This window comes from Patiria miniata, unplaced genomic scaffold (assembly GCF_015706575.1).
Source record: "Patiria miniata isolate m_02_andy unplaced genomic scaffold, ASM1570657v1 HiC_scaffold_7, whole genome shotgun sequence".
Classification (NCBI taxonomy): Eukaryota; Metazoa; Echinodermata; class Asteroidea; order Valvatida; family Asterinidae; genus Patiria; species Patiria miniata.
The window spans coordinates 11,723,914-11,740,129 of NW_024037074.1; the positions used below are offsets into that span (position 1 = coordinate 11,723,914).

The window sequence follows — 16,216 nt, forward strand, 5'->3', positions numbered from 1 at the left end:
AAAAAATTTCCAGAAAGCGATATTCACCGACGCGAAGTGACAGCTTTCGCCGCTGTATCATCAAGATAAATATCTCCATTCTAAATATGTATATATGCATATTAGTCACGCTCGATGTGGCCGAGATGTGTGGTTTTTTTTCTGCCGTGAGTTTGTAGTGTATCTGGGTCACTCCATTAGCTGTGCACAGGTTTAAGCCGATTAAAGTTTTCCTTCCTTCAAGCTTTTTTTTTTCAGCGTACGGAAGAAAAATGTTATCTCTCATAATCCGCTTATTATTGTGACAGTCTGATTTTGAATTCTCGAGAGAATTTGTGTGTATTCTGTCGATTTTTTTCTTTACGGTGTTCATATATTCGACGTATTTTTGTTGTGCAGACGAAACACAGCCTAAACCTGAGGCTAAACGCGATGTAACGGCGTTTCTGATTGGCTGTATCTGTAGACATGACCATTCACGATTCTAGGCTGGTTTCCGTTTCCTCCCTAATCATTCTAACTTCCAATTAGTATGGGGCGGGAACCAGTCTGTGATGGATCACTTCCATCAATTTTGTGTTATGTTACTTTGAACTTATTGGAACCAGCGAATTTACACAGCGATTTCCAGATAAATAGTAACCCCCCCCCCCACCAAAAAAAAAAAGACGTTCACTGGTTCGCAGCTTGTACTGCACTTTGTACTTATTGGAACCAGCGAATTTACACAGCGATTTCCAGATAATACACCCCCCCCCCCAAAAAAAATTGAATTTCACTGGTTTGCAGCTTGTGCTGCACTTTCCCAGATATCTATTCGTGAAATACGAATCAGTAGTAATTTCAGCTTTCGCACTCCTGAATCCTGATTATCAAGAAAACCCAACATATTAAAAAAAAAAATCTAGGTCCCAGTACAATATATTATTAATAATACCATGCCTTTTCGAATAGCTCCGACCATGTATTTTCTAGATTTTATGACACGAAGGCAGCAGTTCTGTCGAGCTGTCAACGTCCGCCGGTTGCCTTCTCAATTTTTTGGAGGCCTTCCATCCATAGTTCCATTCTCCCTTTGTCCAGGCGGAATCCAAGATGGCGTCGGGCGGGCTCATTACACGATGGCCTGTCGGTACGTATTTCCTTCAACCAGCCGAGCCTCAACGCGCGCTTGTCCAAACACATCGCCCGCGATAATCACGCGTAGACTGCCAAAAATAACATAACTCAGGCCCCGTAGCAAATCCGAGAGTCGGAGCGGGAGAGAGAAAAAAGCTGGCCAAAGCAATCTGGCGGCAGCTGATCCCTTCAAACACCCCCCCCCCCCTCAAAATAATGTTTCACTGCAAATTCTTACTGACTGTTGGGGGAGATCGTATCACCAAATCTCTCAGTGCGGGTGCCCGATTTGAAAGCTTGGAAGTGCAACTGCTATCATAATACATGACCAAAAAAATGCCCGCCCGCATTTAGAGTAGAAAAAAAATCTGGCGAACGAAACTCAACAAATCTCCAACATCGGCTTGTCAGCAAGCCTCCCTGGGCCCTGGAGCGTTCTGGAACCCGTTCTCAGTATGTTGGGAAATCGCATGTCGCCTGTGGCACTTTTATATTTTCGTCGTCTCTTTTTTTTTTCATGACAGACTATAAAAAGGAATAAAGGAATAAAGCCCCAATTTCGGCCCCACAGAATTCACAACACTCGAACTGCCTGTGAGCACTTGGAACAAGAAAAAGGGGAAAGGCTTTTATTTTTGGACTTAGTCTTGGGGTTGTTCTAAGTTTACCAGTACTGTTCCGCAGTTGGGCTTTGTTGTTAGCTTTCCACAATCTCAGAGATATTTTTTTCTCATTTTTAACCCCCCCCCCAAAAAAAAACACGATAATTCGGACAAAAGGTGTTTATATGCCACCCGATGTTTTCGGGTCGAAACTGTCGCCAGCTTCGGCAATTTCCTTCAAAAATATTTGGTAGGAAGAAAATACTTGACATTGCCAGTATCTTTGTCTAGTTGTCTTTGGTATAATGGCTGAGACATCATTTGTGAGGTAAAAACCAAAATTGTAAATCACTGTCGGACTATTACCCGAAATTATTAACAAAAGTAACGAGTACATGTATGTAACAAATATCGTAATCTTTTTGAAAAAGTCTGCCCGTGGGCACACTTTTTTAAAAACCACCTGCAATGATTGTTTTCTTCCGAACACTACCATCTCGGGCGGAATAATTTCAACTTGGTATTCTGTACCAGTCTTTTCTTTACTTTGACTAACATGCATCTCATTAAATCGGTAAGTTTGCTACCAATTTTCCTGGGTATACGTGCCTTTAAAATCTTATATTGAATATAAACAGTTTTAAAATTAAACACCGAACAAAAATTCCCTCCATCATTTTTTTAAAGACAAAAAGCCCTACATTCCCGATTTTCAAATACAGTTTGGAGGCTGTCGTTCATTTATTCCAATAAAAATTCATTGCGCTGAAGTGACAGCAGGTGGCCCCAATAATGCTTTATGAAAGTCTTACACCGGCCACTGTATAATGCAAGCCTGGAGTATATGCTCATTATTATGACGCTCTCCTTGACAAAAAAAAATCTCCTAAAAAGAAAAAAAAACCTTTTGGATTTGATCTTTAACCCCGCCTTTCAAACACATCAATTCTGCCCGACGCCCGTGGGGCCTGAACGGCGTTTATTGGCGCAGGTTTCTGGGGTGAAATGAACTAGGCAGGGGTCTAATAGCGAGCCCTACTTACTAAGTAGGTGACGGTTGTTCCCTCCCCCTTCCCCCCCCCCCCTCTTTTTTATTTGCTCCATTCCTCTCCATGTAACGTGTTGGTAGGGTCACTGTGGACTCTTTTGTCCACCCTTAATCATAAAGTACACACACGATCCTATAAAATACCAATCTCTTGATCAAACAGCGGACAGAGAACCGTACACAAACAGAGCTTGCCAAAAAAAACGAGGGGGGGAGGGAGGTTGATAATAATAATTATAGATGCTAGGTAATAATAAATACTTAGGCCTACATCGGGTATATAATGAGGTTATGACATGCTGCAGCAGCGGAGCTCGCATAGCTAACTGGCCGTGGCGACGGCGCGGTAATACGGGTATGCCGGGGTCTGTGATTACCTCTCATTCCACGGACTCCGGACGAAGGGGGGCTTAAAAAAAAACCAGGTTTTTTTTTTATTTTGGAAAATGATTAACTACGAAGCCCGAGTACCGGCATGTTGACAAAAGTGCCAGGCCAGATCTTATTAAGGGAAGCAAACACGTCGAGGGAGGGAATTGGGGAGGGATGGACCCGCAATAAACGGATTAAAGTACATGTAGTCATTATGCGGTGTTTTGATGTATTAGAAAGTAGTATGGTATGAATTTAGCGAGCGAATCTCCCGAATTTGTCGTTAGCAATTATCGCACATGAAATCAATTCACCCATTTCACCTCTCGATCCGCGTACGAAAAGCTTTAATACGCTTTAGTCATAATGTTTCAAAGCCTTTGTACTTTCATCCCCGTGTTAGACAAATTTTGCCGTTATAAAATCCCTCAGTGCACAGAGGTCAAACACAAAACAGGTATAAATTTAGCAAGGTGAATTTCACATAAATATTTATGACATTTGATAAACTTTCAAGAAACCAAAATTTTCCTTTGGCATTTTCTATTATAACTTCCATACACACGCGACTTGTATTGTTGTATGTAGTACTACACCCACGCATACCGTTTTAATTTAACGAGGTAAAATAAAAGAAGTGACATTGCGACAAACCACTTTCATATAAAGCTTGCCTTCACGTATATTTATTTCAACAAGTTCCAGAACATTTCTTTCCCAAAAAGACTTTCACAAATTCATTTGATCCCTTGCCAAGAACATGTTTGTCAAGATTCCAGTTTCAAAATCTTGCCAGAAAAAGAGTGGCCATTCTTACGTTATCTAATCAAGTATAAGAATGCCACTTTTCTGAGAAAAAAAAAATTACAAATTTGAGAGCTGATGACCACAAAATCTGAAAACACACTTTCTGGTACACGTCAACTTCGGTTATACAAACAATCTCTTCATAATAGTCGCCAACTATTTCATTATTTTTCAGACACGAACACCTTGTTTTTTTTTACCACTGCTTGTGAAACCAAATAAGCAGAGCACAAACAGTAACATTCAACAACCAAAACAACATTCAAAATGTTGTATACCAGGGCCCAATTGCATTGAGCTACTAAGCAGACAAACATTGCTAAGCAAATGTCATTGGTAAATACCGTATTAGCAAGGCACCAGTCACAATCCAATATGCATACATGCAGAAATATACTGTCTGGTACCCTGTCTCTGCTAAGCAAATTTATTCAGTGCTGAGCAGCTGAATGGAATTGGAGCTTACAGTGCTTCGTAAAACAAATCCTTCTGCTTTGTAACTCAATGGAATTAGGCCCAACCTTTTGTGCACATTATTTTTGTAAACCGTACTGTCACAGTGTTCCATTTCATAATTTTTGACCAAACCAGAAAATGATTTATAAAACAATAAATCTTATAAAATCTAACAACATAAACGTCGTGGAACCTGGTTCAACAATTATTGTGTTAGTATTCGGAAGGATAAGGGGCTGAACAATATACATTTTGGAGATATAAAAAATGGCGTTACTAGGTAACAACATTGAACCTTTTTAACACAACGACATAAAAATATAAAGCCACATTTTGAGTTTTTTGTTGTATTTAAGAAAAAAAAAACATCTTTGGTGTCATTCACACTTTAAGACAGTACTGGGGTCTGGAGCTATATGACGGCTTTAAGATTCAAGCCTATAAAAAACAAAGTACAATTTCCAACTCTGCACAAAATCTGGTGAAAAAGATATTAAAACCATGAACTTATTTTATGTTTCATGTTCACAGAATCGTGAAATCACATCTCCATTGTACACTGATGTTATGTTTGTATTTAAGCTTTTTCAATCATTTTGTGAGAACTTTTGGCGCCAAATTTGCTGTCTTTCTTTCTGTCTCTATTGGTGGAACATGGACTTTTTTTAATCATTCATTATGGAGATCATTCTAAATGACTTGGTTTCTATTAATTCGTTCAAAGAGGTTTGGATGTGGTAAAACAGGACAGGCCCGTCATGGCCTATTTTGGAATAATTCTCACTCGTGTATATAACATTGTAAGAAATTAATGACAAGTGTTTTCTATCTCGAATGCTATCGAGTCATTTCACCACATTAAATTGACACCTGTAGTTTTTCTTCTCCCAATACAGAACAGCCCGAGGACAGAAGGCAATGTGTCACTTTAAATCAAGTTCACACATCAATGTTACGAAGTTCAAAAGTTCAACACAATGTGTAATTTGTGACGAAGGGCATGTGCAGGTTAAAACATTCCGCTGTCAACGTACTGTCATGACTTTCTGACAGCAAAGTGTTTTTTTCTTTTCATTTTGCCGAAATCCAAACGAAATGTTATGCACCCTGTAAGCGCCAGATACGTCAAACCAATTCATGACATTGATTTGAAACATGAGGTCAAGAACCTTTTTGTGACAAAAGAATAACTTACCAATTATCTTAAAACATGTGCATACGTGGAAGTGATCTCAGTCAAATATATAAAAAGATTCAAAACTGTAGATCGTAACCCATGAACAAAAATAGAACATCTTTTAAAAGTAAAGTAGATAGGTGGCCCGAATTCAGTTCTAGATATACTGGAAAATGTGTAACAACACACGATAGTGAAATCTGCCATGTTTGGCACGCATAATTTGTCAGAAACCAAAAAATGTTAACTTATTTTTTTAAATGTCAATCACGCCACATCTCTTTCAAATTTCGCAAACATACATTTCTGGTAAAATACTCCATCATGACCAATAACACATTGGTGGATGCGCACAACGCACGTCATGGCGCATTAAACATTTTACCCGCTAATACCTTGTAAATTTACGGCTCCTCTGATTTTAATGACCACCAAAAAAATCCCCAGCTCATTTGCCTGCCCCTGTTTCTGAAAAGGCTTCTGTTTTGGTTCTTTTTGGACCAAAAAAAAAAGGAAAAGGGTTTGCTGCATTGCGTTTGATACAAATGGGCTGACGCCAAAAGAGCCCGTGATCTGTGACTAACGCGAATCTACCTGATTTGAACAGACACCGAACTACCCTACCGTGGCGCGGTGGCAAAGGGGGATGATTCCCTCCATTGACCGTTGAGAGATTGACATTAATTTGTTCCGACTCGCTTCACCCCTTTTTGGAGGTCCTTCACAGCAAAAAAAGGGGAGGGTAACAATACCGGTGCCGGGTCCGGGGAACACAATGCCCGGACCGAGGCACATTTAACGGTATTTACTCCCGAGACCACACCGCTCATTGTCCGCTCTCGCAAGAGAGAAGAGAGCTTAATACTTTTTTTTTGGCTTAAGAGGGGAGGAGATGGAATCGATTGAAGCCACTGTGAAGTACCATCAAAGAGTCCTCAGCGAATGGCACCCCTTGGTCATCTTTAGAGTGATATAATTACCGACAAGCTTAGTAACAAGTTTTATAAATAACAATGTACAAAGAAAGAACCAGACCTAGCCGTTGTTAAACCAAAGAGTTTTTACGGTCAAACAATACGTTTTCAGGCACAGGCATGGTTTACGGTTAGCATTGAGTTGGGTCTATATTAATAATAATAATAATAATAATATATATAAAAACAGTCTATATTTATAATAACTTACAAAGTAGCAAATAAGGATTTGTTTGGTTTAAAGCTTTTTTTCTTTTCCAAAAAAATGAGAAATATTACACGGCTGTTTCGTTCCCACCTGGTCCAACGTAGACGTTGCCTTCTTTGCCCCCGCAGATAGTGGGGAATAAACTGTTCGTGAACCGTCTCCACGAGACCAAAGTCTTGGCCGACCAAATCCACATACCGCTGGTGACCCCAACCACCAGGGACATGAAAATTTTCAGCATGTAGACTTCCACGTTGGGGGTGAGTCCCGCGATCAGCCAGACCGTCCTGTGGGAGCGCTCGTAGAAGTGGCAGGCCACCACGATGGTGGCCGGCACCGTGTAGAGCACAGAAAACAGGCCAATTTTGACCATGAGCCGCTCCAGTTTGTCCGTTTTGGTCCCGTCGTTCTTCATGACCGAGCGAATCTTGAAGAGTGAGACGAACCCGGCCAGGAGGAATAAAGTCCCCAGGACCAGGTAGGTGAAGAGCGGGGCCAACACGAAGCCCGTCAGGGCGTCCAGGTTCTGGTTGCCCACGTAGCACATCCCCGTGAGCTCGTCCGCGTCCACAACCCTCATGATCAGCACGATGACAGTCTTGACGAAGGGGATGCCCCAGGCTGCTAAGTGGAAGTACGTACTGTGCATCTGGATGGCTTCGTGGCCCCACTTGAGTCCCGCTGCAAGGAACCAGGTAAAAGTGAGGAACACCCACCAGATGGAGCTTGCCATCCCGAAGAAGTAGAGGAGGAGGAAGGTCACTGCGCATCCAGTGTTCTCAAGACCCTCGCTGATCAGGAAGCTCGTCTCGCCGTCATCATCGCAAGCGATCTTAGAATAGCCTGCCACCAGCCGTACGACGTAGGCGATGCTGTAGACGCTGTAGCAGATCGCCAGGAAGATGATGGGTCGCTCCGGGTAGCGGAACCTGGAAGGGTCGATGGCGAAGGTCAGCACGGTCAGGGTTGTGGACAGGAAACACACACTGGCCCAGATGGCCATCCAGATCTGAGCAAAGTGCTTCTCGTTGGAGTTAAAGAGCAGGTTCTGGTTGCATCGCAGGGCGCACTGCTCGTACCGCTTGACGTAGTGCCACTTGTACGGGTGGCGCTTGTGTTGGCAGTCCCTATCGCTGGGACCACCTGGGGATGGGATGGTCGGAATCGGGCGCATCCCGCCCCCTCCGGGACCCCCGTCCGGGTTTGTAGAATCCGGATCTGGATCCGGCGCCTCCATGCACATAGTCCGGGCGTCGTTCTGCGGCGGGAACTTGGAGCAGTTGAGAGTAGCCGGCCAATTGAAACCGAATTCCTTCAGAACCGGCTCGCACTTGTTCTTGACCCGTTCGCACATGGGCCGACAAGCCCCGATTGGGATGTCCACTTTCTCGGTGCAGAGGGGCACATACACGGAGCACAAGAAGAAACGGAGGTTGGAGGAGCAGCCGTACTGGATGAGAGGAGTGAAGGTCTGGAGTTGGAGCTCAGCGTCTTGCTGGAGCTCGTGCCCAACTAAGTTGGGCATCCGAGTCACGTTGTATCCAACATCCTGGCAGAGTTTGATGGTGATGGGCATGCACTGCTGCGGCTTGGGGTTAAACTCGTCAAAGTGATCCTGCCCCCGGGCACCGGGCGGGCACGCCAACAGCACCATCACCAGCAGCGTAAACACCGTCCACGGTGACGGGAGTCTCACGGGGATCACCCCGCTGCGGTCACCGGTGGCTCGGCCGGCAACACCGGGGCCACCACGGTGCAAATCCACCGGATGAAATCCCTCCTCGCACGAACAGGCCATGGTCTCACACTATGACACTGTAACAAATCCAAGACACGCCGGCTAAACACACACAGGAAAAACAACTCCAGTGGGTAAAAGCTCCGCTATGTGGTGGGTAGAATGAGTCGAATTGTCCCGTTCCCTGGAGGCCCTCCCGTTGTCATCGGCTCAATGTTTTCACGTAGTAATGTTCCACCTCGCTCTACATTTTTCCCCTCTGCTGTGTATAGAAAAACAGAGTCAGGAGAGCTTATCGGTGTCGACCTTCGTTCTTGCTTACACTAACACAGAGAGCTCCCCACAGTATCACAGTATGTACACGTGTGTATAATGTATGGTCCTTCAACCAACCTGCATGTGCAGAAGGGAAAAGAAAACGGCAACAGTATACAGATCAATACAGCAAATAGCTCACCACACGGCGATCAAAGAGTCTTTTTTGACACGCGCGAAAACTCAGCGGTCAAAACTGGTGTGAAACGCTCGCATTCACGGTGTTGAAAAACATCACTGTGCAGGCTGTGCGTCTACCGGCCACTACCCTTTAGCTGAGAAAGCTTCGGGCTAAAATCCTCCAGAGAAAAGAGAGAAAAAAATTTGTTGAAGTCCCCACGATGAGTGATTTACAAGTTCACGTGTGAGAGCGCAATGCAGACTCTGATCTCTCTCATGCAGCGAACGGTTCACACAACACACATTGATCACAAATCTCTGGACCAACTGACTGCTGCGCTAACCGGTGGTGTATTGGTAAACTGAATGTAGGCACTAGCCAGCGATTGTAGACGGGAAAGTGCCAGCGCTGCAAGCTCGGAGTGTACTGTTAGCGAGCCGATCGCGGGTAGACCTCAACTGTACCCAATCTCAAAAAAGCACCACTGATTAAACATACTCCCGTCGCCTTGTCGATAACAACCCGTCAATCAAAAGCTTTTGTGCCAAGCCAGCGCCAACAACACACACACACACAAAAAACCTCCACTGCAGTTCTCAGCATTAGTACACCGTATGCGTACATGTACTATCGCACACGCGGCCCACGACCCGCTATGTTATCGCAGGCTGCCCGCTGCCCCAATCGCGGGCTTTGTTTTTCCACGGGAGCTCCGCCCCCTCATCGATAATCCGCCGCGCCGAGTGACGGGGGAAGGTGACCCGTAAGCCACGGGGCCGAGTTGGCTGTGTGACAGAGGCAGGCAGGACAGAACCGCACACCATTGGCCCGCCGCACTCAGGTCATGAATAATAACGACAACCCGTCAAAAGTGCACTCTCCGATCGCTTATAATCCACTTTTCAGTCCACATTTTCCCCTCTTGTCCTGAACAAACGTGTGATTATTTGCCCCGTCGACTATTAACGACTGTCGAGTTTTAGGGGGTCAAGAAGCCCAAGTTAACGGCAGGATAACTGCTCCAATTCGCTGATATATCACTTGAATTTCTACTTCATCAACAACGGTATAAAGTGCCAACGTGGTAGTTTTTCTCCATCAACCCAAATTTACAGCACATCTGCGTGCTGTGACAACTCAAAAATGCCCCGGGCGAAATGAAATCTAAGGTTTCTTCCCCAGCTCTTTTGAAATCACAAACACCCCTTTACTGTTGGGTCATGTTTATACCTCACTTGAACACAACACAAATGGTGGTGATAATATAAAAACCATAAAGAAATAAGCCAGCTTTTGTTGACATTTGACGAGCTGGCGACAATGACACGAATCGAAAATGACAGCCCGGTATGTGACCGCGCTCAAATCAAAACACCATATATCTTTTATCACTTCCCGCAAAGCCATTATACCCGAATAAAATATCACAAAACATCAATAGCGCTCCACGGAATAAATCATGCAGAAATGTCATAAAAAAATGAAACGCCCTAATGGTATTCCTGAAAAGCCTATTCATAATATCATTCCTTTTTTCGCACCATGCACTTTTTTGATATCCAAGGTACGATGAATTGGAAAGCACCCATCAATTTTCCAGCTCTCAAGTGCAAAAATGATTCCAGGACACTTTGCAATCACCATAAAGTACTGTACTAGCAATTGCCCAGTTTTTTTCTCCCCCAATGGTTGTTGGTGTACAATATTTACATGACGTTCATGCTGGCGGGGGCCCGTACACACATTATGCAGTTAGCGAGCAATTACGCTTATCAGCGGCGGGCCCATAACTCGTTCCTCGATGAATGCCGGCGCGAAAGATTTATGGCCGTAAATGTGTCGCTGCCGTAAGTGGCCAGCGCTCCTTATCACATATTGGGCTGGGAAAATAGTCTGGTTTCTGTTTCTTGTCAGTGCTGTATAGGGATGACTTTCGAGTGAATTTGTAGAGAGCAGTTCAGTTTTACGCTGAAAAAAGTAATACAATTTATTTGATGCAATGGTGAAGCTAATAAGAGGAGTGTGGCCCAGTGGTTAGGGCTAATGTCTTATGATCGGAGGGTCAGGGGTTCGAATCCAGCTGCTGGTCGTATGTTGTGTCCAGGGCAAGCCACTTCACCCCACTTGCCTCTCCCCACCCAGGAGTATAAATGGGTACCGGCATTAGCTGGGGAGTAAACCTGCGATGGACGAGCATCCCATCCAGGGGGAGTAGAAATATTCTCAGTCGTTTTATGCTACTGAAACCGGAGATAAACGCTGGCCACATTGGCTCGTGACAGACTTTACTTACTTAGTAGTGAAGCTAAGGTTTGCGGGCAAAAACGTCTTCTTGTGAATTGTGAAAGGTGGTTGTGTAAGAACATGCGGACTTGTGGTGAGAAAACAAACTCTCGACATATCGGACAGTGTGTCCTGTCCTTCCTCGAGAGAATGTTCGATGTTAGTGCTGGATGAACTTGAACTAGAACACAAACGTTCAACCTAATTCACCATGCTTGTGTATACAGTTTCAGTTGAGTAATGACACACAACTTACGCAATAAGCGAACGAGTAGTGCATAATTTCAACGGTGACGTGCTCCACACGAAGGACGAATAAATAAACACCAATTAACAAGGTGCTGTTAAATTTACATCGTGTCAAAGATACACCAGCGGTGTCAAATCCACTCCACTTAAATTATCTTGTGCATGTGTTTTTAATCAAGAACACCAGAGCGGTGTATATTTTTTACACCCAGGTTTTTCCAGGGAATAACATTTATTAGTAGACCATATGGTCGAGAGTTATGACGTCATATGGTATGTAGTCAGTTGCATTGAGTTCATCCGTGCAACGGAACTGAGTACCCGAGTACCCGACCGCTGATGTCAGGAACCGGTTCCAGATTATGGTGGTCGGGTACCCGTAACCAATTTTACAAATTACTTACTAACTTTTCAGACAATGGATAATGAAAGGTTTTGAATGCCATTTGTGGGGAATTTTCAAAATGAAAACCTGTCTACATGAAAACCCAAGACAGATTTCACGTAAATTTGTATTTTTAACGCACGACAGATGACGCTCACAAAAGTTGCACTTGCAGTTTATTTACCACGTAAAGCTATAAAGCCCTTCAGACAATTTTGAATCGTGGGGTTGGGTTTCTTTTATTGGAACCTGGGTACCCGTGTTTTTACCTTGTTCCTTGCTCTATGGTTGTAGCATGTACCAACGGGCATAATCAAGGAAGCAGTACGTACTTTTTTGTTTATATGCATAAACAAACCTGCGCAGGCACCGCACAATTCGCAGACTCGCGCAGGTTGTAAACCTGTCGCCGCTATTAAGAGAACATCCCTAAACGTCCCAAAGCCGTGGGACGTCGCGCCGTATAATGAAGGCATCTGTCAACTGCCTGCCTGACAGCTTGGCTCCAAGCTCCGCAGCGCGCGGCGGGAACCAGACCCTATGAACCAGCCATTCCTCACAAGGCTTGCCCAGTGGCTGAAACTGAAAGAGATAGCGGACTGCAATAAAAGGCTTCCTAACGGAAATTGCCTTCGACTCCCAACAGCCGTAAATCATATCGCGCGCAATAATTGTGTCACCGGGCTTGAGAGCTCTGAATTTATGCATATTGTCTGATCGGGTCTCTTAAACGCCCTCTGTCGGGCACGGTACGCCAGCTGCAGGCAGGAAATCAAAGGTTTATGCCCTTTTTTGCAGATAAAGTGACATTCGTTTTGATTTACAGATCAGTACAGAAATCGATCTAATATCCTTATTATTATGCTAGAAACAATGTCAGTGAATCTGTTTCTAAATGTACCAAACTGCCAAGATATTCAAGAAATATGGATTTGCCCCCCTCCCCCCCCCCCCCGAAAAAAAGAATTGAACAGTTAACTGATGACAGAGGGCGCTGCTAATGTTCCAACTTGTTCATTAATTTTGCCGTTTCTAATGTCAACACTTGATCATTATTCAAAATTCTGTTTCATGTGGGTGGCCACCTGAAGTTGAAGTCACTATAAATATTATTGTGTTCGGGTATCCGCACGTGTAGCCACTTTTCGCAAGTAAACATGAACGTATACACATTGCGAAACCCGGGTCTGCACTTTATCAGATTATTGGCAAAAACACTCGACGATTGTTATGGAAAAGGAAGCCATTTTCAGTTTGGTGTTGACCATAAACATGGCATTGTTGAGTTCGTGAATAAAGACCGGGAGAGGTGATTCCAAAGTCAACATATTTAGTTTTCAGGGCCTTCAGTCTTAGCAATTTTGATCGAGAATATTAACCTATAATACAGTGCGGGTGTGAAGAATGTATTGTCTATGTTGAATTTGTTTTGATTCAAGATGGCCGACTTGCAAAAAAGGGCGAATGGACTGCGCACTACTGCTGGCTTTCGAGTCGAGTTTGTTTGGTTGTGTCAACATCATGTTCGCTGAAAAGCCAAAAACACATTCCAAAATGACCTGGAAAAGTTGCCACTTTTCCCCGAGGGTTTTTCTATCCTCCCCCACACCGTATAATGAAGACAAATGATCGGCTTCCGACGACCACCATCCATCAAGGGGAGATCGGTGACATTTTTCGGCAGGGTTAAACCCCAAAAACTCGGTCCAGCAACATCAATACAAACCCAAGTTCGGGCCAGGAATAACCTCGGTTGATAAACACGTATACACCGACCTGAGGAGGGAAACAAATATGTAAGATGATCAATTTGTCTTGTGATAAACGATGGAATTTCGCGGATTTTCTTTGTATTTTTATAAGCTGGCTTATCAGTCATGAGGACCGGCCAGCCGGGCCTGGTCGACCCGCGATGCCCTAGCCGGCCCCCCGCTTGATTGACAGTCTGTTTGGTTTGACGGCATGCCGCAAAACTTTGATGAAAGATAAACCCTGCCGGGGATAATACGAAAACAATTTCTGAGGGGATTGTTGCTTTCCCATGAAACCTTATATGTTGATGATAAGGCGCGGCGGTATTTGACTAGTCTTGGTTCGAGACAGGACTAGGAATATTTATTCCCTTTACCGGGGCGGATCCAGATTTTGATCAGGGGGGGATTGAAGCTGCCGGGGGGGGGGGGGCAAAGCAGGCCGTTGCTGTGCTTTCCTGCGTAGACTCCCCCCCCCCCCCCCCCCCGATATAGATCCGCCACTGCTTGCCTGAAACGCATCCCGCTCAATCAGGAGGAATATATCTCAAATTCCAGCTGGAGCCGAGACTAGTATTTGCCCGGCCGTATATAAGATGGCGGATGGACGGGATCTTCGTGAGCAACCTTTGGACCCTGAAATATTGCTAAATAATGTAAACACGATCGCAGTGGGGCATAACATAGGGTCTTTGCCTAGCTGGGTGTGCTTGACAGTGTTCAAAATTCAAATGATAATTCACCCTTGTCAAATCTGTTCCAAAATTATGGCTATTATGCTATTGTAATTTCGATACGCAAAGAGATATTGCTTTATCGTTGTCTGGATAAGTTTCTCCTGAATTGGAGCAGCTACGGGCGCCCATAGGCGCCATTACAGATTTGCCAAACAACATTGCATTCCCGAGATAAGCCTCGTGTCAAGTGGTGATTTCCCTCTTGATGTAGTTTAGATTTTCTTTTTTTGAAAGTCGTCAACATGTCACAAGGCCACAGCTATCACTAAATCGGAGATTGCGCTGTCTCGATATCTCAACCGATAGGACATTTCACTTTCGGGGTAACTGCACTGATGTCCTGCAACACTAGGCCCCTAAGCCAAAGAAATGTCATTGCTGTGTATTACGTTTCGAGTCGCAGATCTCAACTTGTGAATTGAGTTCCTTTGTCGAAGAAAGTAGAACAAGTGAGAAAAACTAGAGTCAGTGCACAATAGAAAATGTACGTGTATCAGCAGAAAGTGTAGGCCTATGAATGACTTGCATAACCTTGCGAATCTTATTTTCTTTCACATTTCGTGATTGGATAGACGTTTAAAAATGGCGATTTCTATAAAACATTTTTCATTAAAGCAACCAATTTTTGCTGGTACTTTGTTGGGGCGATAACCCGGGACTTTGAATTCTGTATTAAAGTACAAGAGGTCACAGTGCTTTCCAACAAGCGACCTCCTCTGCACCCGTAAAAATGGATAGTGCCTTTTTGGTGCATGAACTTCGAAATGTTCAAAGTTTATGGTCCGAAATTTCATAAATAGACAATTTTCAGACTGGAATGTACACCAGTCACGTGGCTAGATACGGTCCCGCCGGTTGTCGGGGCAACCAATCGACCATGACCTCATTAATTGGTCGTAAAATGGCGCCCTGCCCCCGCCGCAGGGCTCTTCAAATCGCTGTGATTGCGACTTAAGCGGCCCGCCGCGGCGCGGGCAATCAACCCTAATAGCCGGGCCCAGCGAGGGGTCTGGCGGGCCCAGGCACGCGAGATGGCTAAAAGTCAGTACTGGTAGGGCTACCCACGACCGGGGAAAATTTGGAAAGCCAACGGCGCGGCTGGGGTCGGGCAAGTTAGGGTCGCGGTGGAAGAAAGAGCTCGTGAACAACCAATAGAGCAATAGTACAGTCGTAAAGTAAAAGTATAAGTAAAATCCGTTATGATCGAGCCAATATGGCCCATCAGACCGGCGTTTATCTCCGGTTCCATTGGCATGAAACGACTGAGAATATTTCTATTCCCCCTTGGATGGGATGCCAGTCCCTCACAGGTTACTCCCCAGCTAATGCCGGTACCCATTTATACTCCTGGGTGGAGAGAGGCAAGTGGGGGGTGAAGTTAGCTGCCCAAGGACACAACATATAGCTGGTAGCTGGATTCGAACCCTTGACCGCTCATCATGAGTCACGAACCTTAACCCTAGCCATCACGCCACACAACCCACTATCAACCGTAAAACGGAGTAAAAACACACTAAGCCTCACACCTCTATTTCGATTGGAAACTCTCGAGTTTGAATCTTTAAATCGATGTGAACACTGTTCGCCATACATCGATCTCGATACCTACAATCAGGTATCGAGACAGCTGGTATCGATAAGTTGCAAACATAAGAAAATGCCCTGTGGTCCAAGTTATATCGCAACTAGCGGTTTCCAAAGTTTCACCTTTGCCCAATATAAATAAAGGTTATTCAAGTTTGGCCACACAAGCTTCAAAACAGTGTGAAAAGTGTCAATTTTATATGTATTACTAGAAGTACGAATATCGACTCTGCAATGCATCCGGTTGTGATCGTTTTTCTTGCATTTCTAAGTAAGCCCAAAATGTGGCCTCAAAAGATAATTACTCGTCG

At 44.4% G+C, this 16,216-nt stretch overlaps 1 protein-coding gene across 1 annotated transcript; it reads right to left on the reverse strand.

The window, feature by feature from the left end:
- Positions 1-3,777: 3,777 nt before the first annotated feature.
- LOC119745351 (frizzled-4-like) lies at positions 3,778-9,539 on the reverse strand. The gene has a single exon (XM_038221644.1). It carries the CDS (start codon positions 8,538-8,540, stop codon positions 6,810-6,812), a length of 1,731 nt encoding a protein of 576 aa, XP_038077572.1. The 5' UTR covers positions 8,541-9,539; the 3' UTR covers positions 3,778-6,809.
- Positions 9,540-16,216: the final 6,677 nt, after the last annotated feature.